Source organism: Nicotiana tabacum, chromosome 8, assembly GCF_000715075.1.
Source record: "Nicotiana tabacum cultivar K326 chromosome 8, ASM71507v2, whole genome shotgun sequence".
In the NCBI taxonomy this organism is placed as follows: domain Eukaryota; kingdom Viridiplantae; phylum Streptophyta; class Magnoliopsida; order Solanales; family Solanaceae; genus Nicotiana; species Nicotiana tabacum.
Genome location: NC_134087.1, coordinates 14,382,473 through 14,405,107, shown reverse-complemented (window position 1 = coordinate 14,405,107; position 22,635 = coordinate 14,382,473). Strand labels below are relative to the sequence as shown.

The 22,635-nt window shown below is 35.6% G+C and overlaps 1 protein-coding gene across 3 annotated transcripts; it reads right to left on the bottom strand.

Moving 5' to 3' along the window:
- Nucleotides 1-6,852: 6,852 nt before the first annotated feature.
- On the bottom strand, nucleotides 6,853-22,461 carry LOC107805958 (protein C2-DOMAIN ABA-RELATED 4-like). Of its 3 annotated transcripts, none has more exons than XM_075218998.1 (4): nucleotides 22,443-22,461; nucleotides 14,045-14,418; nucleotides 7,545-7,640; nucleotides 6,853-7,391 (listed from the first exon to the last, which is right to left on the bottom strand). In XM_075218998.1, exons 2-4 carry the CDS (start codon nucleotides 14,153-14,155, stop codon nucleotides 7,101-7,103), a joined length of 498 nt encoding a protein of 165 aa, XP_075075099.1. In that variant the 5' UTR covers nucleotides 14,156-14,418; nucleotides 22,443-22,461; the 3' UTR covers nucleotides 6,853-7,100. The 3 variants fall into 3 exon arrangements, with proteins under 3 accessions (XP_075075099.1, XP_016485552.1, XP_075075098.1); XM_016630066.2 differs by lacking the exon at nucleotides 22,443-22,461 and adding an exon at nucleotides 15,118-15,277; XM_075218997.1 differs by lacking the exon at nucleotides 22,443-22,461 and adding an exon at nucleotides 14,633-14,732.
- Between the last annotated feature and the right edge of the window lie 174 nt (nucleotides 22,462-22,635).

The following is a 22,635-nucleotide window of genomic DNA, read 5'->3' as shown; positions in this document are numbered from 1 at the left end:
ATAGTTATATTTTAAATAACTATGCAACTATAGTCATCACTAAACTAGTATATATAATAAGTAGATATTGATAGCGACCATAATTACGTTTACTATGGTTCCACTAGTCAATTGACACCAATCGTTATATTTTGGGATATAATTAGTAATTTAATTATGAAATATAAATAATAAGTAGATATTGATACTAGTTAATTACATTATTGCGCTTTATATATAATTACATTGAACGTCTATATATATAATAAGTAGATATTGATACCGACCATAAATTACGTTTACTACGGTTCCACTAGTCGATTGACACCAATCGTTATATTTTACGATATAATTAGCAATTTAATTATGAAATATAAATAATAAGTAGATATTGATGCTAGTTAATTACATTGTTGCGCTTTATATATAGTTAAATTGAACGTCTATATATATGTGTATAGTAGCCAACATATAATTTCATTCATTAAAGTCATGTGTATATTGATAGCAACCATATAATTACGTTTACTATGGTTCCACTAGTCAATTGACACCAATCGTTATATTTTGGGATATAATTAGCAATTTAATTACAACAACAACAACAACAACCCAATATAATTCCACTTAGTGGGGTCTGTCACTTTATATATAGTTACATTGAACGTCTATATATATAATAAGTAGATATTGATAGGGACCATAAATTACATTTACTATGGTTCCACTAGTCAATTGGCACAAATCGTTATATTTTGGGATATAATTAGCAATTTAATTATGATAAGTAGATATTGATAGCGACCATAAATTACATTTACTATAGTTCCACTAGTCAATTGACTCCAAACGTTATATTTTGGGATATAATTAGCAATTTAATTATGAAATATAAATAATAAGTAGATATTGATACTAGTTAATTACTTTGTTGCACTTTATATATAGTTACATTGAACGTTTATATCTATATAAGTAGATATTGATAACGACCATAAATTACGTTTATTGTGGTTCCACTAGTCAATTGACACTAATGGTTATATTTTGGGATATAATTAGCAATTTAATTATGAAATATAAATAATAAATAGATATTGATACTAGTTAATTACATTGTTGCGCTTTATATATAGTTACATTGAACGTATGTGTATATATATATAGTAGCCAACATATTATTTCATTCATTAAGGTCATGTGTGATGACCCAAAAGGTCATCACTTATTTTAAAAGTAGATTCTGCATTTCGAGGCCTTAAAAATCTCTTTCTGCTCACCTCGATTTACGTGCACAGTCCGGGCGCGTAGCGAGAAAGCCAATATGTGAAAATCTGTGAAAAATAATGAATTTTGACTTTAAAATGAATTAATTTGACTCCAGTCAATATTTTGGGTAAACGGACCCGAACCCATAAGTTGACAGTCCCGGAGGGTCCGTAGGAAAATATGGGACTTGGGTGTATACCCGGAATCGAATTCCGAGGTCCCAAGCCTGAGAAATAAATTTTTAAAGAAAATTATTTTCTAAAATTATTTATGAGTTTTGGAAATGAAATGTGATTAAAACTTGATGGTATCGGGCCCGTATTTTAGTTCAGGCGCCCGGTACAGGTCTTATATGTTATTTACGATAAGTGTGTGAAATTTGGTAAGAAACGGACTTGAAACGACGTGAATCGGATCGTATTTGAGAAAATTGGAAAATTTAAAGTACTTAAGAAATTTCATGATTTTGATGCTAAATCATAGTTGTTGATGTTATTTTAGTGATTTGAATGCACGAGCGAGTCCATATGATGTTTTTAGGTTGGTGTGCATATTTGGTTTGGAGCCCTGAAGGCTCGGGTGAGTTTTGGATAAGCCACAGGGTGGATTTTGGACTTGAGGAATTGCAGACTTTCACCTATTGCATTGCAGGCCTGCAGGCTTCGCATTTGTGAAGTCTGGCTCACAAATGCAAAGGCCTTGTCGCAAATGCGAACAATGGCCCAGGCCAGCTACCTCTCAATTACGAGGAAATCTATCGCAAATGTGATGCCTCCCCTCTTAGCCAGTCGTCGCAAATGCGACACATTCTTCGCAATTCCCAACTTAGCAGAAGTCTGGGTTCGCAATTGCTAACCCTGGTCGCAATTCCCATATCTGCAACCTACAATTTTATAACTTAGCCAAAAATCTCTCATTTTTCACACTCTTTCAATACCAAAACACTCTTGGGCGATTTTTCAAAGACAACTCTTCTTCCAAATCGATTGTAAGTCAATTGTAACTCGTTTTCTTCAATCATTAACATCTTTTCACATGATTCAACTCAAAATCAATGATTTTCATGGGGGAATTGACTGTTTTGGGTAGAACCTAGGTTTTTCAAAAATTGGAAATTTGGACCTCAATTTGAGATCCGATTTCAAAACAAATTATATATTTGAGTTCGTGGGGGAATGGGTAATCAGGTTTTGGTTCGAACCTCGGGTTTTGACCATGTGGGCCCAGGTACAATTTTTGACTTTTTGGGTAAAACTTTGACAAACTTATTTTAATGCATTAGAATTGATTCATTTAGCATTTGTTGATGTAATTAAGTAACTTGTGGCTAGATACGAACGAATTGGTGGTGGAATCAAGAGGTAAAGCGATAGTAGAGACTTGAATTGTGTTTGTGATATCGAGGTAAGTGTTTGGTCTAACCTTAGCTTGAGGGATTGGGAGTTGTGTCCAATTTGTTATGTGTTAATTGTGGAGTACGACGTATAGGCATGGTGACGAGTATCTATACGTCGGTGTCAAGCATGCCCATGAGTCTTGTATTGTAATTGTTATGCCTCCGTTGTGGTTTATTGAGCTTCACATGTTATTATCATTATTCTTCCCTTGCCGGGATGCCATTATTATTATTGTTCCCTTGCCGGGATGTTAGTATCATTATTGTTCCCTTGTCGGGATGTTGTCTTGATATTATTGTTCCCTTGCCCTGATGTTGTTGAAATATAATTGTTCTCTTGCCGGAATTCTTTTGTGATTGTTGTTGATTTGTAAATGGGATCGGTTGGCACGCCGCCACGAAAATATATGAAATGGGAGCGGGTAACATGCTGCAACAAGATTTATGAAATGGGAGCGGGTTGCACGCCTGCAACAAGATATATGAAATGGGAGCGGGTTGCACGCATGCAACGAGATATGTGAAATAGGAGCGGGTTGCACGCCTGCAACGAGATATGTGAAATGAGATCGGGCTGCACGCCTGCAACGTGATATATGAAATGGGATCGGGTTGCACGCTAGCAACAAGATGTGAAATGAAAGTGAATTCTGCATTTGTTTTCCTTATCCCTGTTAGTAATTGGATTTGGTTTCTTTATATTCCTCTTGATATTCTGTTGTTATTTGTTATTCCCCGAAGCATGTTTCCCCCTCCCATCTTTAACTGTAATTATCTGCTTTTATATTTCTGTTGTATATGAGTTAACTGCACATGTTTATTTGGTAGTCTGGTCCTAGCCTCGTCACTACTTCGCCGAGGTTAGGCTAGGCACTTACCAACACATGTGGTCGGTTGTGCTGATACTACACTCTGTACTCTTTTGTGCAGATCCCAGTGTTGTAGACTTCGGACTGCAGTGAGGTTGCTGCCGTCAGTCCAACAGGCGACCCGAAGTAGTTCTGCAGGCGTTTGCGGGCCTTGGCATCACCTCCTATCTTTCTTTATCATGTTTCCTTTACTCAATTCAGAAAATAGTGTATATTTTATCTTTCAGACTTTGTATGTAGTATTCGTAGACCGTCTGTGAAACTGTGACACCAAATTTTAGGTAGAGCTGTATTTAGACTTTCGCAGTTTGTATTAAGATTAATTATCAGATTTTGTCTTCTACTTAATTATTTTCGCTAATTGCATGATACCTACTCATCACTGATAATGGTTTAAAACTGAAAAAGGTTAAGTAATTAGAATAACTTGGTTTGCCTAGCTTTCACCAATAGGCGCCATCACGGCTCTCGAGGGTGGAAAATCCGGGTCGTAACATCATTCGTATATTGATAGCAACCATATAATTACGTTTAATATGGTTCCACTAGTCAATTGACACTAATCGTTATATTTTGGATATAATTAGCAATTTAATTATGAAATATAAATAATAAGTAGATATTGATGTTAGTTAATTACATTATTGCGCTTTATATATATAGTGGGTTCAATAATTGGTGCACCTTGTTGTGCAAAATAAAGTTACAATTAATGCTCATTATTCTATCTTTTGATTTCAGCTATCTCTGTTGTTTTTTTAGCCTTTGTCTTCCTTCTCTTTCTCTCTATGCTACTTTTTTAAGTTTTAACATTGCTATAACTTTTTTAAGGTGATGATTACAACGTAGACTATCAATATTAAATATGCTGACTATGTTTCCTTTCACAAAATGCATGCTGTGCTACTCTTTGTGCTTTACATCTAAATTTAAGAATTAAAAAAATTCATGAATTTTAATTTCTTGAATGGTCATGAAAATAGTATAAAAAATAAAAATTTCTTGAATTTTTTTTAATATTATCAGACATTATAGAGCATGTTGATGTAAAAAATGAAAAAAGTGGCGTATAAATTAAGACAGATGAAGTTTCGAGAGCTCAAGAGTGGCCTAGACGACGACTGTTGCAAGTGATAATTTCCGGGGGGGGGGGGGGGGGAAGTACACAAACAATCATTTTTAGAGATGCTATTAGAGGTGCTCATAAAAACTCGAAAAATCGAATCAAACCGAAAACCAAATCAAACTGATAAAAAAACGAAACTTTTTGGTTTGGTTTGATTTTAGTTTTGAATTTTAAAAACCGATCAAATTTAGTTTGGTTTTGGTTTTAATCAGAAAAAATCGGAAAAAACCCGAACCAAAATTTTAATGGTATTATTACACCTCTATATATGTATATTTTTATACAAAATTTCAAAATTTTAATGGTAAATGTTAATAGTTTGCACTTTTAGTATAGTTCTTTACCTTTACATTCTAATTTGATTGATAATTTTCTTTTGTTAAGTGTAAGAATCCATTTCGTGTTAAAAATAATATATTTTTAATTAAGTCCTTAAATTATTCATCACTATTTGATTCAATTATCATCAATATATCTTGGTAAATAGTAGATTTCTCAAAGGGCAATTGATTTGATAGTGTTACGTTGAAAATATAGTCGTCGGAATATGTGTTTGGTAATGTATGTCTTATATTTAAGAAAAAACCGACAAATAACCGAAAACCCGACAAAACCCGACATAAACCGAATCGAGAAAAAACCGACTTAATTGGTTTGGTTTGGTTCTAATATATGAAAAAACGACTTACTTGGTTTGGTTTCTTTTAAGGGAAAAATCGATCCAAACCGAACCATGAACACCCCTAGCTGCTATTTAGGGATTAGTTAGTACTTATTTTGTCTTGAAAGTTTGAACTAAAAATCCTAATTTCATCACAATTTAAGTATTTGTGTCCTGAAAAATTCAACAGAAAAACTGAAATTCAGGACGCATTGACTAATTCCTAAATAACAGCCTTTAAAGTGGCTACTTGATATCATTTCTATGAAATTTCCCTTTAGGCAGGGGCGGAGCTAGCATAACACTTGCGGGTCGGCCGAACCCGGTAACTTTGGTCCAAGACCTGTATTTGCCTTAAAAAATTCATTGAATATGTATAAATTATTAATTTAGAACCCACTAACATAAACGAATTAGAATCCCGAACCTACAAGTTTTAAATTGTAGCTCCGCCTCCGCCTTTAGGAAATTCCAATTGTTTGGGCATGTATGGTAGCGACCAAAAGAAAAAGATTTTTTTCTTCTTATATATACTATCTTTAAGGCCTCACACTGAAGTGGTTCAAACATGAGAGGGCCAGAATTGAAATGCTGAACTGATACAAGGCTTCCTGGTTTATACTATTTGGTTCAATCCAATGAACAGAATTTGGATCACAGCATTTTATGGATAGATTTAATGCAGAGTAATGTCAATGCTCTAATCCTTTCAGAATAAATTAACTTTTGGAAATGTGACTATTGCAGTCTCCCTTTCCAAAATAAATTACAGTAACTACTGCATTTATATACTTATGTATTCCGTAGATTCCAGATCTTTAAGGCATATAACATGCCTATTTTCTAGATGCCTGTATGTGTGGACAACACCATTTGCTTTTACTGTCCTATTACCTTGTTGGTGCTATTGTTCGTTTCTTGCTTCCTTTTCTGTTCTTGAGCCGAGGATTTATTGGAAACAACTTCTCTATCTTCATAAGCTAGGGGTAAGGTTTGTGTATACATAACCCTCCCCAGACTCCAATTGTGGAATTTTACTGGGTTTGTTATTGTTGTTGTATATGTGTGGACATGAAGATTAAGTAGTAACAGGGACATTGATTTGTGTACCTGTTAACAGTAGCGGAAGTCTTGGAGAACTTGCTTTGATCAATTGCTCAAGTCCGACTTCGTCTCTCTTGGAAACGAAATACTTTTCACAAACCAGATGTCTTCTTCTTTGTTTTGGTGTGTTTCTATCTTTATAGGGAGAATTGCACAGAGTATTAATCTCTGAAGAAGGAGGGCCAAAATTATATAGAGAAGGGAAGTTGTCCGAGAAAAAACCACCGAAAAACTAATCCACGCTGATCCCACACTCCCACTTTCTTTGTAACGTGCAGTAGTTTTATTTTTTTAGGAGTTAAACCTTCCCCAGGTAACTTCCTCTAATCATATCTCCTTTACAACGGCCGGGTTAGTCCATATGGGCGCCCCGAACCCAATATCCAACAGGACAACTATGTTCCTATGATGATATTATTTCAAGAATCTTGACATGGCATGCTAAATATAATTTATATCATCAGTATCCCCATATATAACTTAAACAATTCCAACAAAAGACAACTTGAAAGTTGTTCAAATAATATGTTATTTACTAGGCTACAAACCTTCTGCATATTGCTGCAGAATACAAAGGACATATTTATGGAACTCAGCCTCTATGTCAAACCACAAACAGTATAAGCAAAGACAACAGCAACCAGATACATAATGTATCCTGCGTATTCTATATACGCTTGCTGTATCCTGCGTATTCTATATACGCTTGCTGCCAGGAAGATCGATCCACTGAAGTTGGAGTTCGACCTCTCCACATTCCACATTTCTCAATCTGAGGCACATATCTTGCACAACTTTGTTATCTTGCCATACAACTTTAGTCTCTTCCGACAGACAGTTTGACCTGCACGGCGTTACTCTTGAGATTACTGTGCCACATGGGAGGCCATCTAAGTTCATCTTCAGAGCATCTAAAAATGGTTTGATCTCAAATTCTGCATCTCCCATTTTGTCATCCATGCTGAACATATCGTGATCGTATACAGTCTAGAGGCAAAGATAAATGCAAAATCAGAATAATTGAAGTGATAAAGGATCATCTCAGAGCATTCCTAAAAGGCTTATTAGACAAGGAACATTATACTCTACAGAAAAGATAGGTTTTATCGTTTACTATCACCAGCAAATAAGAAACTTTACCAGCTTAACAGGAAGATTTGGATCTGAAACAGAAAGGGTCAGATCTTCATTCCACTCAGGGTTAACATCCTTGTTTATAACTCGCGTCTTCAGTTTCTGTGTTCAAATTGTAAACATATGCAAGTTAAAAGTTGGCGCAAGAACAATTATAGAGACTATAAAAAAAAGGAAAGAATTTGCAATTAAATGCCACATTGCAAGTTACTTATCAATCATGTCCCAAACAGTTTGAGATTTTGTGAATCTACTCATAAGGATGAACGAAAATAAGTACTACATATAGGTATCCTCTGATTTTGCCTTGCTACAACGATAGCTACGTTAGAGAAATGATACCGAAAAGGAACGATAATAATATACTGCAATAATATTATTTGTGAGCGGAAATACACCAACTGGCTTGAGTCGTGCTAGGCACCGTCCTAAGAAATTATTTCAGCAGTGTGAAATATTTCTCCAGGATTAAACAAGCTTACCTCTATTTTATTTAGAGGATTCAGGAATCAGCAAAATTAAATATTATACAAATCCAGCTAGTAGGAAAAAAAACAACTAATGTATAATGTTAATTGAATATTATAGAAAAGGAATTAGAAGGAAGAAGAGAGAGACGTATGAGAAGGATTTCTGATGATTGAAATTGGCTTAAGGGAAGACCCTTTTATAGGCAAAAAAGTGTAAGGCTTTTCTTGTCATTTGTCAAGTATGATTGTCAAGACTTGCATGCATCTTGCCACATGGATGACCATTTGTCCACTTTACTTGCATGCATCTTACCGTCCACCTTTTTGGAAATATCACAATAGTTCTCCCATATATTTTCAAAAAATTCATAAAAGAGGAGTAAGGTTTGCTGGATTTGTATGGTCCAAATGCAATATGTTTGGTGTCTTCTGGACTATGAACCAAACTTAGATCAATAAAATTTAACTCACAGAATTACTGGTGAAATATAGTATTTCTATGAACCAATAACTCTTATTATAAGTCAGAGATTTTATCAATCACATTTCGACCCTTGGTAATTTTGTTGTTCAACGCGGTTTTGCACCTAATAGGCCATGCACATGCCTCGTTATTCATAAGAGCTCTAGAGACTAGGCCAAAATCTCATAGGAGCGGCCTACTCCACTCTCATATAGGTGAATTCATCAAGTGTATACTGCTTTTAAATACACCATTCATAAGGACTATGAATTTCATTAAGAGTTATAACTCAGCCTCTCAATTAGTAGCAGTCAAGCACTCTCTTTTAGTGCTTCAGTGCCAATATCGACTTGTTATTACCCATATGAACCTACTTTATGGGATCTTCAATCACATAGGTTGGATTTCCATCTCTATTGACAACATATCGGCCTTAACCCCATCTCTTTTAAGGTTTGAAGAATTAATTTTCTTCCCACGGGTTTAGTCAGAGAATCGGCCAAATTTATCTCTGACTTCACATAGTCAATGAAAATTATTTCATCTCTCAACAGCTGTTTTATGGCATCATGTCTCAATTCCATGTGTCTACTTTTACAATTATAAGATTTATTCTTTGTAATAGCTATTGCCGCTTGACAATCACAATGCATAGACACATGAGACAATACGTCCTTTATTAAAGGGATATTAGCTAAGAAGTTTCTTAGCCACTCAGCCTCAGAAGTCAGAACCAGCTAACTCCAGAGCTATAAACTCTGATTCCATAGTCGATATCGTCTGTTTAGCTGATTTCCACGATATTTCACCACCACCAAGGGTGAATACATAACCACTAGTGAATTTTGTCTCATCTGAATCAGAGATCCAGTTTGCATCACTGTACCCTTCTAAAGTAGAAGGAAATCTACTACTCCCTCCGTTTCAATTTATGTGAACCCATTTGACTGGGCACGGAGTTTAAGAAAAGAGAGAAGATTTTGATCTTGTGGTGTAAAATGAGACACATATTTTTGTGTGGCTATAAATCATTGTGTAAAAGTAAATTATTTCCAAATAAGGAAAGAGGTCATTCTTTTTGACACAGACTAAAAAGGAAATATGCTCACATAAATTGAAACAGAGGGAGTATATAGGATACCATAATTCAAGGTTCCTCTCAAATATTTCATTAGTCTATCTAATGCAGACCAATGCTCTCTTTTGGGATTATGAGTATATCTACTCAGTCTACATACATCATAGGCTATATCAAGCCTTGTAAAATTCATTAAATGCATCAGACTCCCAATAATCTGAGCATATTTAGACTGAGCAACTGAGTCACTATTATTCTTTTTGAACTTAGACTTAGCATCAAAAGAAGTGCTCACAGATGTGATATTAAAATATTCAAACTTCTTAAGAAGTCTCTCAACATAATGTTCTTGTGACAACATTATGCCATCTTCACTCCTTATAACTTTAACTCACAATATCATATTTACTTCACCCAGATCTTTTATATCAAATTAGCAAACAAAAATAATTTAGCACTTTGCACAATATTTAAACTTGTACCAAATATAAGCATGTCATCAACATACAAACATATTATCACATAATCATTGTCTACCATTTTAGTATAAACACGTTTATCCACCTCAACTGAAGAAAAGCCGTCTCTCAGTAAGACTTGTTCAAATTTCTCATACCACTGTTTAGGAGCTTGTTTAAGGCCATAAAGAGATTTAATTAATTTACAAACTTTATTTTCTTGTCCAGGAATGACACAGCCTTCAGGTTGAACCATATAAATCTCTTCTTCTAAATCACCATTTAGAAAAGCAATTTTCACATCCATTTGGTGGATAAAAAGCTTACGGATTGAAGCTAAGACAATTAAAATTCGAGTAGAAGAAATCCTAGTCACTGGTGCAAATGTATCAAAATAATCTATATTTTGTTTTTGAGAAAAACCTTTTGCTACTAACCGAGCTTTATATTTATCTAAAGATCCATCAGGATTAAATTTCTTTTTGAAAATCCATTTACAACCAATAGGCTTTGCACCAGGAGGTAAATCAGTTAAAATCCATGTATTATTTTTCTTAATAGAATCAATTTCAACTTTTATTGTCTCTTTCCAATATTTAGCATCTGAAGAAGATATAACATCAAAATAATTTGATGGTTCATTATCGGCAAGAAAAGTTTGAAAATCATTTCCATATGAAAAATATTCTTTCCTAGGCCTTTTACTCCTTCTCAATTCCTCATTAGAGGTAATTCCACTATTTGTTTCAACAGGTGTATGAGAAATTTTATCAGATAGTGGAAAAATGTGTTCAAAGAATTCTACATTCTTTGTCTCAATTATAGTATTGCAATCACGTACATCACTTTTTAAAACAAGAAATCTATATGCAACACTATGTTCAGCATATCCAATAAGCATGCAATCAGCATTTTATGAACCTATTTTTCTCTTTTTAGGTTCAGGCAAAAGAACTTTATCAAGACACCCCACACTTTTAAATATTTCAAGTTAGGTTTATAGCCCCTCCACAATTCATACGGAGTTTTGTCAATTCTTTTATGTGGTATTCTATTTTGTAAGTGACATGCAGATAAAATAGCTTCACCCCACAAGTTATCAGGAGCATTAGAACTAACTAACATAGAGTTCATCATCTCTTTCAATGTTCTGTTTTTCCTTTCAGCTACTCCATTTGACTCAGGTGAATAAGGCGGAGTTACTTCATGAATTATTCCATTCTTTTCACAAAAATCATTTAAAGATATTCTCTACATCTATCTGATCTAATTCTCTTGATTTTTCTACTATGTTGATTTTCAACCTCAGTTTTATAAGAAATAAAAGCATTAAATGCATCATCTTTATTTCTAAGAAAATACAACTTAGTATATCTAGAAAAATCATCAATAAAAGTCACATAATATCTTTTACCACCTCTAGTCATAGTCTGCTTCAAGTCGCCTAAATCAGTGTGAATCAAGGATAACAATTCAGTTTCTCTATTTACGAAAAAACAGGTCCTTCTAGTACTTTCAGCTTCAGCATATATTTCACACTTGATAATATTGTTTGAGTCTAAACTAGATATTAATCCTAGCGATTGCATTTTCTTTATATACGCGACATTAACATGTCCTAGTCTAGCATGCCATAAAGAAATTGGCTCAACCATATAAGCAGAGGAAGATGCATTTTTATTGCTAGTATCGAAAATATTAAGCACAAATAAACCATGGTTACAATATCATTTTTGGTCAATACGACCTCATTATTTTCAAATGAAACCTTCACTCCAACTTTTCCTAATAACTCAATAGAAACCAAATTGGTTTAGATATTAGGAACATGCAATACATCACTCAATGCTAGAGTTTTACCAAATGTGCGTTTGAGAAGAATTTTTCGTTTCCCAGAAACACGAGTTGTTCTTGAATCACCAAGATAGCTAGTTTCTTCTCCTTTCTCAACTTGGATGTAAATGTGCCTAGTAGCACCAGAGTCTACCACTCAATTTCTCACATTGACCACATTATTTATTTGAAAAATAACCGTAATAATTATATCATCCGCTTTAGTCAAATTTAATTTTGACTTAGCGAGATTATCATTTATCCCAACTCTTCTCTTACATTGAGGTGCATTTTCTTGAAGGTTTTAATATTATCATTGGATATGTAACCATGTCTATTCACATACCTGTCTTTGGACATTAGTGTCTGCTAAAGTTGTGGATGAATAACGTATTTGCAACACCATGGTCATCTGGCAGGACAACTGGAACAGTAGCAATAGAGACAACACCAAAATTGGTAGCACCATAAAAAAATTTCCGTAGTAGTATTACTTGTCATAGTTTCTTAGATTGTAGGGAAATTACACGGGAAAATAACAACAGCTACTATATAATCCTTCGTTTCATAAAGCTTAGTATTTCGATTGAAGCATGCATTATGTGCATAGGATAAATATTTTGCATCTGGTAGAAGTAACTGAACATTAGGGACATACTTTTCTTCCAATCATTAATTTAGAACATGTAATCACTAAAATCATACTGTTCTTTTTGGAATCTCAGAGGAGTTTCGCCAAAAAACAAAACAGTGACTTATGTTGCATATTGCAGCAGCTCTGCAAGTCCTAGAATGTCTACAAACGGTTTTAGAAATTAAATTTACTTCTCCCTACCTTTTCCATCATGAAACGAAAAGACTTCTCTCCATCTGCGATGAAAGACGGACCTTTTAAACTCATTCTAAATCGCAATATATTAAAATAGCCAAAGGCTAAAAATTAAAGTGTTGTACTATCCTAATCCTAAGAGTAGTAGCATTTGTTAAATTAAAGGTTTTATCTCTCTAGACACATGAAAGCTAAAAACAATCTACTAAGCCAAGTAAAGCAGTGATAAACCACGTAAAGCAGTGATAGATACAGATGAAATAACTTATCTAGCCACAAAGTAAAACTCTGATGCACTCTGCTCCCGATCTATTCTCGCCATTAACGGGTATCATTGGCTCAAACAAATACACAAGTGAGATAAGACAACATCGTATCAGTTACATAGCATATTTCCAAAAGATAAATGCTACCAGGTGATGTAAATTTTGAACAATTACTAAAAGCACATGTCTCCTCTGTCGCACCTTCAGGAAGTCAACGACTAAAGATGGATAGAAACATTGAACACTGTACTGAACTCAACAATCCCTTCCCAACCCCCTTTTTACTACAAGTCATAACTTACAGGGCCATCTGAATTGAATATTCAACAAGAATTTCGAAGCACGACAAAGACCACAAGAATAGTTAACGCTGCAGAACATGATCCTAGTTAGTTCCAAGTTAATAGCTTAATAATGGTACGCTATCATCAGATATGAAAACGTAACAACATAACTATACCTAAAAGTGTTTATAATTTTTACTTCGTGTGATTTATATACAAGTTTAAAACTAAAGCTCTTCAGATATCACATTTACTGATTATATAGACTCCAGTGCATAAAGATTGGAGGCTATTCCAGACCTAAAATAAATTAACTAAATTAAGCGAAATAGTCTCTCTATTCTTCGGGGTAGGGGTAAGATCTGTGCACACATTACCCTCCTCAGACCCTCACCACTAGTGGAATTTCACTGGGTCGTTGTTATTGTAATGGTTCCAGCAGTTTGACCTTTTAGATGTGAAAACAACAATATTTGATCTTTTTGGAAGCTATGGGTTCGGCCGTACACTATTTGTTCTGAGAAATTCATTAAATACGTATAAATTATTAATTTAGAGCTCAGTAATGATTCTGAATCCTGAACCCATAAATTTTAAATCCTAGTTACTCAGCACAGATCAGGCAATGGGTGATCAAAACATCATATGATACATCTCCATGCAAACAATGATTTCATAAGTTCAATACCCATTTCGATCCATTTGGACCCGTTTCAGAATCAAAAAATAAAATAAAATTATAATAATAACCCAGACGATTTAAAAATTAAAATGGAAAGAATGGCGAGGATGAAAAAAGAAAGAAGAATAGTGGAGAGTGCCTACCTGTTTACCCATCTTGACAACAACGTAAGGATCACTGCTGCGGACATCGCGTACAGCAAGGTTTACACCTCTCTTGATTTTTATCCTTAAAAGACCCAAAAGGTTGTCCATTTAAGGATTTCTGGTCCTGCTTGATTTGTTCTTCCCTCCTCCAATACTGCTTTATGCTGTCTTTGTTGATCTCTCAATCTAGTCTCCCCTCTTTATATAATTAAAAAATAAAAAACTATTATAACCTACTTCTTGATTAATATTAGTACTAGTAATAATTAATTAACAGGATAAGTCAAATCTTAATTTGTTTTTATGTTTTTGCTCTTCTTCTTTTTTCCTTAACAGCTTCCCCACCAAGTGAAAATCTTCCTCTAGTGAATCTGAAAAAATGGGAAAAACAAGGAGTTATTTAAAACCAAGTACATAAATTGGAGAAAAACACCCAGAATTTAGATACTTTACGAGTATGAAACTATGAATCGAAGAAATGAATTATATTAATCCACTTCAGACAAATTAACAAAACAGATATTACAACATTAATGATAATATTTTGCACTGCATGCAATCAAATATCAGAAAATGAAATGTTACTTTTCCCCTTAGGGGTCACAAGTGGCAGATGAAGAACAAGTTCATTTCTACGCTTGTTTAATGTTGAGGCCTGCACTGCATATTTTAACATGTATGAGACAAAGGACAAATCATGTGGAAGGAACCTCTAATCCAATCCAATTTTATATAAAAAGACAAAGACAGCCCGGTGCACGAAGTATTCCGTGTTCATGCAGGATCGGGAAAGGGGCAGCTTACCCTAATGCAAGCATCGCTAGTTAATTCCACGGTTTGAACCCGTGATCTATAGGTCATACGGAGACAACTTTCCAGTTGCTCCGAGGCTTCCCTTCCAATCCAATTTTATATCCTTAATCATTTACCATTCTTTTATTGAAATTGACTCATAGATCCAATTGCAATCAGACGAAAATTTCTGATGAAAACTAAATGACTTGTGGAAGATGGAAACAATTGAAATTACATCTTCATATGTCATTAATCAAATGGTGTTTGATACTTACATTTTAGGATCTTCTTTATGGATTACGTTGCGAGCGGCTGCCTTATTATGGCCGAGAGGAAGAAATAAAAGGAAGTTGTTAAGGTAATGCCTATTGTTTATTTCTTGGGGGTCATGGAGTTACATCACATGTAAAAAAGGAAAAGGATGAAAGGCAGGGCAAGAAGTTCGAAAATATGTACATAGTTTATGGTTGTGGCTCTAATATATTATATGCCATATTGTGGGTTGATGAGTCCTTATTTCTAGTCCACTAGGCAAACGATTTTAGCGATCGATGTGTATAATACCTAGAGTTTTTTCATGATTTTTTCAATTTATAATTTTCCCGGGAGAATGAACGGTATTAATAATATTAGGCCACATAGAAGGAAAAAGGTCTAAAACCACCTTGAACAAAACTTCCTTCTAAAAGTCGATCTCTCTCGGTGTATATTAACCTAACGTGCGCATCCATGTGGAAGAGGACTCAGATTCCTGCTCAAAAGGTGATCGAAGCAAGGGACACCAGTAAACAAATCTCAGCACGACGAAGAAGCGGGAAAATCAAGGAAATCATGCAATAGTGGAGGTTAATGGCAACAATCAAAACCTAACAATGGCAACCAGTGAAGTTGAAACTGAGCAAAATCGAGGTAAGGAAAAGGCAAAGAATCAAGATTCTGCACCATGCAGAGTTGAATTACCATCACAATTGGAAATTGATAAAGCAATTGTAGAAGACATCAATGGAAAACTAATGGCGGGAAGTAATGAAACAGTGCAAAAGGTGGCAAAATCAAAAACTGTTGTACAAGAATGAGAGGAAAGGATACAGGTACAACATTCTCTAAGTAATCAATTACGAAAATACACTGGTAGGAAATCATGGGCTGACGAGGTTGAAGAAGAATTAGAAATCAGGGTTAAGCCTTCGATTTGGGAAAACTTTGACATCACTAAAGTTGCTAATGTTTGGTTTAAATTGGAGTATGTGAATCCAAGAAAGCATGGGGAAATAACAACCAGTGAAATTGAATTGGAGGATATCACATCTGAGATTGATTACTGGAAGAATGCCATAGTCTGTTGTGCTGGGAGCACATCCACCTTTCAATGTGCTTAACAGTTACATACAAAGATAGTGGGGGGAAACATGGCATCAACAAGGTCTCAATGTTGAAAAATGGAATTGTGTCGGTGAGGTTTGATACATCAGTTGGAAAAAATGAGGTGTTGCAGGGAGGGATAAACCATTTTGACAATAAACCTTTCATCGTTAAGGAATGGCACACGGATATAAAATTTACTAGGGAAGAACTCTATACTATTCCCATTTGGGTGAAACTACATGGTTTGAATTTCAAGTATTGGGGTCCTAAAGGGTTTAGCAAGATTGGGAGGATGATAGGTAAGCCTCTAATGGCTGACAGGAATACTGAAAACAAGATTGGGCTCAATTTTGCTAGACTCCTTATTGAGGCTGATATGGATTCTCCCTTACCAGATAAGGCATATTTTAGGAATGAAAAAGATTCACTTGTAGAACAGAGAATTCAGTATGACTAGAAACCTGTACTATGCAAGCATTGCCACAAATATGATCATTTAGAGGAAGAATGTAGGAGGAAGAAACAACCAACCCCCTCCCCCCCAAAGTAACATAATGTTGTTCAAGAAGTAAAATCAACTGATACCAACAACGGCCGGGCAAACAGTAATCAAAGTTTAACATCACCAAGAATTGAGAATACAATACCATGAGTTGAGAATGTGATACCAAAAACTATAACTAAAAGAGGAAAGATGAACTCAGAAGGCAGGGTAACTCCTCACAATACAAGGAAGTCACCTGAGGAGCAAGTACAGTAGTCACCAGCAGGGCATAACACTTTCCATATTCTAAAAGAGGCCGGTACTAGCACACAACCACAGAACAACCAGTTATCACATGAGGGAGGCAATGTTCTGTCAAGAGGAGATGGATAACATGCTAACCTGGAATGTTAGGGGCTTAAATGCTCCTAAAAAATAAAAGGAGGTCAAACTTATTTGTACCAATGAAAATATTGGGATAGTAAGCTTGCTAGAGACTAAGGTTAAGGCAAGAAATATGGAGAAAGTAATAAATAATATGTTTGGAGGATGACAATACCCCACGAATCTAGATCACCACTATAATGGTCGAGTGGTTATAGTTGGAGGCCTGACTACTATCAAGTTAGGCATATAAGTGGAACTGCCCAATGCATTACATGTTTAGTTACTGATGTTGTTCTTCAAAAGAAATTTTATATGACAGCTGGGTATGTTTTCAATACTAAGAAAGATAGGAAGAGTCCGTGGCAACATCTAAAAAGTACTAGTGGAGGATTTAATATACCATGGCTGGTTATTAGGGATTTTAACTTAGTACTGCAAGCTGATGACAGAATAGGAGGGCTTCCAGTTAGTATGGGAGAAGTGGTGGATGTTCAAGCTTGTATTGATGCTTATGAACTTATAAAGTTATCATGTGGAGGATGTAGGTACACATGGAATGACAAGCATGGAGATAATAGAGTGTTCTCCAAAATTGATTGGACATTTGTCAATAGAGAATGATTGGATAACATGCTAGTGGTTCAGGCTGATTTTCTTCTAAAGGGAATCAATGATCATTGTTCACTTAAACTAAAAAAGGCAACTGGTACTTTGAAGGTAAATAAAGCCTTTAAATTCTGCAATGTATGAACTTTGCATTCCCAGTTTAAAGGGATTGTAACACAGGTGTGTCAACAACAAATAAAATGATGTAGTATATTCCAAATAGTTAAGAAGCTAAAAATTCAAAAGAAGGCTCTTAAGAAGCTCAATCAGCAACACTTTAGAAGTATTCTAGTAGAGGCTGAGGATGATAGGGCAAGCTCAAAATAGACTACATGCAGATCCTACAAGTATGGCATTATAAGAACAGGAGAAGGCCATGTACTAGAAATTTAGGAAATCTTCTTATCTAGCAGAGCTGTTTCTACAACAGAGAAGTAAAGCAAGTTGGATCAAGCTAGGAGATGACAGCACTATATACTTCTATTCAGTTATCAAACACAAGAGACTACAACAAGCAATCACTCAGATCAAGGATCAAACTGGGGTAGTACAAACTGACAGTGCGAGCATAGCAAATGTTCTTGTAGACTATTATGAAGAAATGCTAGGAAGAAGAGAAAGAAGAAGAGCAAAAGCTTTTCATAGCTTCTTAAAGAATGGATATATATTTTCTACTAAACAATAGGTAGAACTGATCCAGCCTTTCACAGACAAAGAAGTGAAACAAGCTATGTTCAGCATTGATATGAATAAGAGTCCAGGGCCAGATGGGTATGGCAGTGAATTCTATAGAGAAGCTTGGAGTATAATTGGTAAAGATGTTACTGCAGCTATACTGGAATTCATGGAGAATGGTAGATTGCTAAGACAAATCAATTCAACAGTAATATCTCTAATTCCTAAAGTGCCAGTGCCAGTGCCAGAGTATGCAAGTCAGTTCCGGCAAATATCATGTTGCAATGTTCTGTACAAATGCATCTCTAAGATGTTATGCATGAGACTAAACAAAGCTATATCAGTGCTAGTAGCAGAAAACTAGGTAGCTTTTGTAGAGGGTCAATCACTGATTCACAATGTTTAATATGCCATGACTTATTGTGACATTACAATAGGAAGACCTCTCCTAGATGCTTCATGAAAATTTATCTTAGGAAAACATATGATATGATTAATTGGGAATTTATAGAGGAAGCTTTGAAAGGTTTTGGATTTCCTGATTCTTTTATTAGTTTGGAGATGACTTGTGTTACTACCACACAATTTTCTAGCAGAGTTAATGGGGAGAGTCACGAATATTTTGAAGGGAGGAGGGGACTTAGGCAAGGGGATCCTATCTCACCCCTCCTATTTGTCCTAGTTATGGAATATCTCTCAAGGGTGCGAAGCAAGATGAGTGATCTTCTTGACTTCAGATATCACCCCCATGTGCAAGAATACAAGGCTAACACATATGGTATTTGCAGATGATCTCATGATATTCTGCAAAGGCAATCTGAAATCAGTTGCTAGAGTTATGGAGGCATTGTAGCATTTCAGTGATGTTATAGGTTTGGAGGCTAACTTGGATAACTCTAACATATTTATAGTAGGTGTGGATGATATTACAAAGCAGAATATGCCCAATATAACATGTTTCACTCTAGGAACCTTGCCTATAAGGTACTTAGGCCTTCCACTTACTTCAAGGAAGCGAAACAAGATGGATTGCAAGCAACTAATTGATAAGATCACAAACAAAATCACTACTTATACAAGGCAATTGTCATATGCTGGGAGATTGCAAATTATCATGGCAATTTTGTTTTCTATATATAACTTCTAGAGTGCAGTGTTCATACTGCCTCAAAGTGTAATAAAGCAAGTTGATAAGAAATGCAAGGACTTCCTATGGGGTGCTATAGAGGACAAAAGAAAAATTAACATTGTTGTATGGGACAGGGTATGTATTCCAAAGAAAAATGGAGGTTTAAATATCAAAGGCTACTACAAATGGAACATTGCTGTTGTTGGTAAGCTACTATGGCAATTAGCTAGAAAGAAAGATATTTTATCGGTAAAATGGATCAATAGTATCTACATAAAGGAGAAAGAGAGCATATGAGAACACACTCCAATAGAAGATTGCAGTTGGTATTGGAAGAAATTGAATTCCCTCAAAGTTCAAATGGCAGGATGGTATCAAGAAAACAAATATCTATTACCACATCAGAGAATATTCCATGTCAAGAAGCTATCAACATATGGTGGGGCCTCTACCTAAAGTAAGGGAGGTTAAGCTAGTGTAGAGCACATTTATGCTTCCTAAACAGAGGTTCCTAGTGTGGTTGGCATGTAAAAATAAATTGCTAACCAAGGAGAGATTATAGAGACTACTGACTCATGTAGATGATCAACATTGTTATTTATGTGATCAGGCACATATGGATACACATATACATCTTTTTGGTCAATGCAAGTGGATTACAGACCTAAGAGGAAAGATGAGCAGCTGGATGGGCATCAAGATTTAGAACAGTGAAGCAAACCAGGTGATCAAGTGGATTAAAAGGAGATGATGGAGTCAAATCCAAAAGGAAATAGTTGTTGCAGTATGGGGAGCCATGTTGTATTACACTTGGCAAGCAAGGAACTGGAAAATCTTTAGAAAAGTAAATGTAGACAGAGAGTATGTGTTTGCACAGATTAAGAAAGAGATTGCAGATAGATTGGATACATTGTGTAGGAGTAAAAGAGCTAGGAAAAGTCAACTGTTAATTCAGAAGCTATGTAATTAGATGTGTTGTTTTTGTTTGGAGATCTAGAGTCTGGAGCACCCTTCCTAGAAAGTGGCAAAGACATTAGAGGCTCTTTAGTATGTAAAATTGCTTTGATTGTTATGGTAATATTCATATTTATTACCAAAAAAAGATTTCTTTCTAACAACAACAACAACAATATACCCAGTATTATCTCACACTGTGGGGTCTGGGGAGGGTAGCGTGTACGCGAACCTTACCCTACCTTGTGAGGATAGAGATGTTATTTCTGATAGACCATCGACTCAGGAAAGCATGAACACCACATTAATGAAAATTATAGACAAAAAGGGACAATATCAAAAGGCCATATAAAATCAGAATAAAATCAACAAGATGGTAAGGTGATCAACAATGAAAGAAAATAACGGTAAGTCATAAAAACCTATTACTAATAGAAAGCGAGACTGCGTGCCAATACTACTGTTATGAACACTGTAGACTACCTACTCTACTACCCTAATCCTCAACCTCCGTACCTTCCTATCAAGGGTCATGTCCTCGATCAGTTGAAGATGCGCCATGTCTTGCCTAATCATCTCTCACAATCTCTTATTTGGCCTACCTCTACCTCTCCGTAGGCCCTCTAATATCAATCTCTCACACCTCCTCACCGGGGCATTTGTGATCCTCCTCCTCACATGACCAAACCACCTAAGCCGCGTTTCCCGTATCTTGTCCTCAATAGGGGCCACACCCACCTTGTCGTGAATAACCTTATTTTTTATCTTATCTAACCTGGCTTGTTCGCATATCCATCTCAACATCCTCATCTCTGCTACCTTCATCTTCTGGACATGAACGATCTTGACTGGCCAACACTCAGCCCCATACAATATCGTTGGCCTGGCCACTATTCTGTCGAACTTACCTTTAAGTTATGGTGGCACCTTCTTGTCACACAAAATACCGGAAGCGAGTCTCCCTTTCATCCATCCCGCCCCAATACGGTGGGTGACATCTTCATCAATCTCCCCATTCCCCTGAATAATAGACCCAAGGTACTTAAAACTTCCCCTCTTAGAGATGATCTGTGAGTTCAGCGTCACCTTCCCTTCCCCTCATTGAGTCTCGCCACTAAACTTACACTCCAAGTATTCCATCTTGATCCTGCTCATCAACTTGAAACCTTTAGACTCCAGAGTCTGCCTCCATACCTCTAATTGCGCGTTCACACCATCTTGCGTCTCGTTAATCAATACAATATCATCCGCAAATAGCATTTACCACGACACCTCCCCTTGATGTGGCACGTCAGTATGTCCATCGCAAGAGCAAACAAAAAAGGGCTGAGTGCCGACCCCTGATGCAACCCCATCATAACCGGAAAATGGTCTGAGTCCCCACCCACCGTCCTCACTCAGGTCTTTACTCCATCAATCATGTCCTTAATCAACCTAAAACTAGTTCTCTCCTCCCTAATCTATTATCTAGAAGTTGCTTAATTTAGAATGATTCTCATTATGATCACCAATATATAGTTTTCACTTTCTAGTTTGCTCGTTGAAAGAATGTGTGCTAGCTAGCTTTTCAAACAAACTCATATATAGCTTTTGTTATTAAAAGTAAGCAATTATAAGATATTCTCTTGCACTATGTATATAAAGATAAAGAAAAACTGTCCGTACAACATGCAAATCAAAAAAGAAAAAGAAAGACAACGTAAGGGAAGAGACCAACACACATATATATAGAGAGCGCGCAACACGTCCAATACATAAATATAAAGTGTAATAAGCCGAGCATTTAGCAGCAAGAAAATAGATTCAAAATATGAACAAAAATCTCAAACAAAATAAAACATTGAACGAGAAGTTATTCGACGAGGATTAGTGCCACATATTTTCTTTAGATGTGATATTGGCACGGCTCAATCAAATTGCAAAACTTCACGATCATGTGGAGACATTGTAATCTAATTGAACCACACCAATATCCCATGTCGACTCAAAATGTAAATTACCTCAAAACACTTGGCAATTTGGTCTGGTTTTAAGAAGCACGCGAGTAATTAGCCAACACTGGTTGAAGCATACTAGAAAACAAGTACACCTCTAAATCTAAATGTATATAGGACCAAATTCCTAGAATAAGTACAAAAACGAATATGTATAATTTTATTTGTTAATTTTTGTGGCATCGTAAATTACGACCCA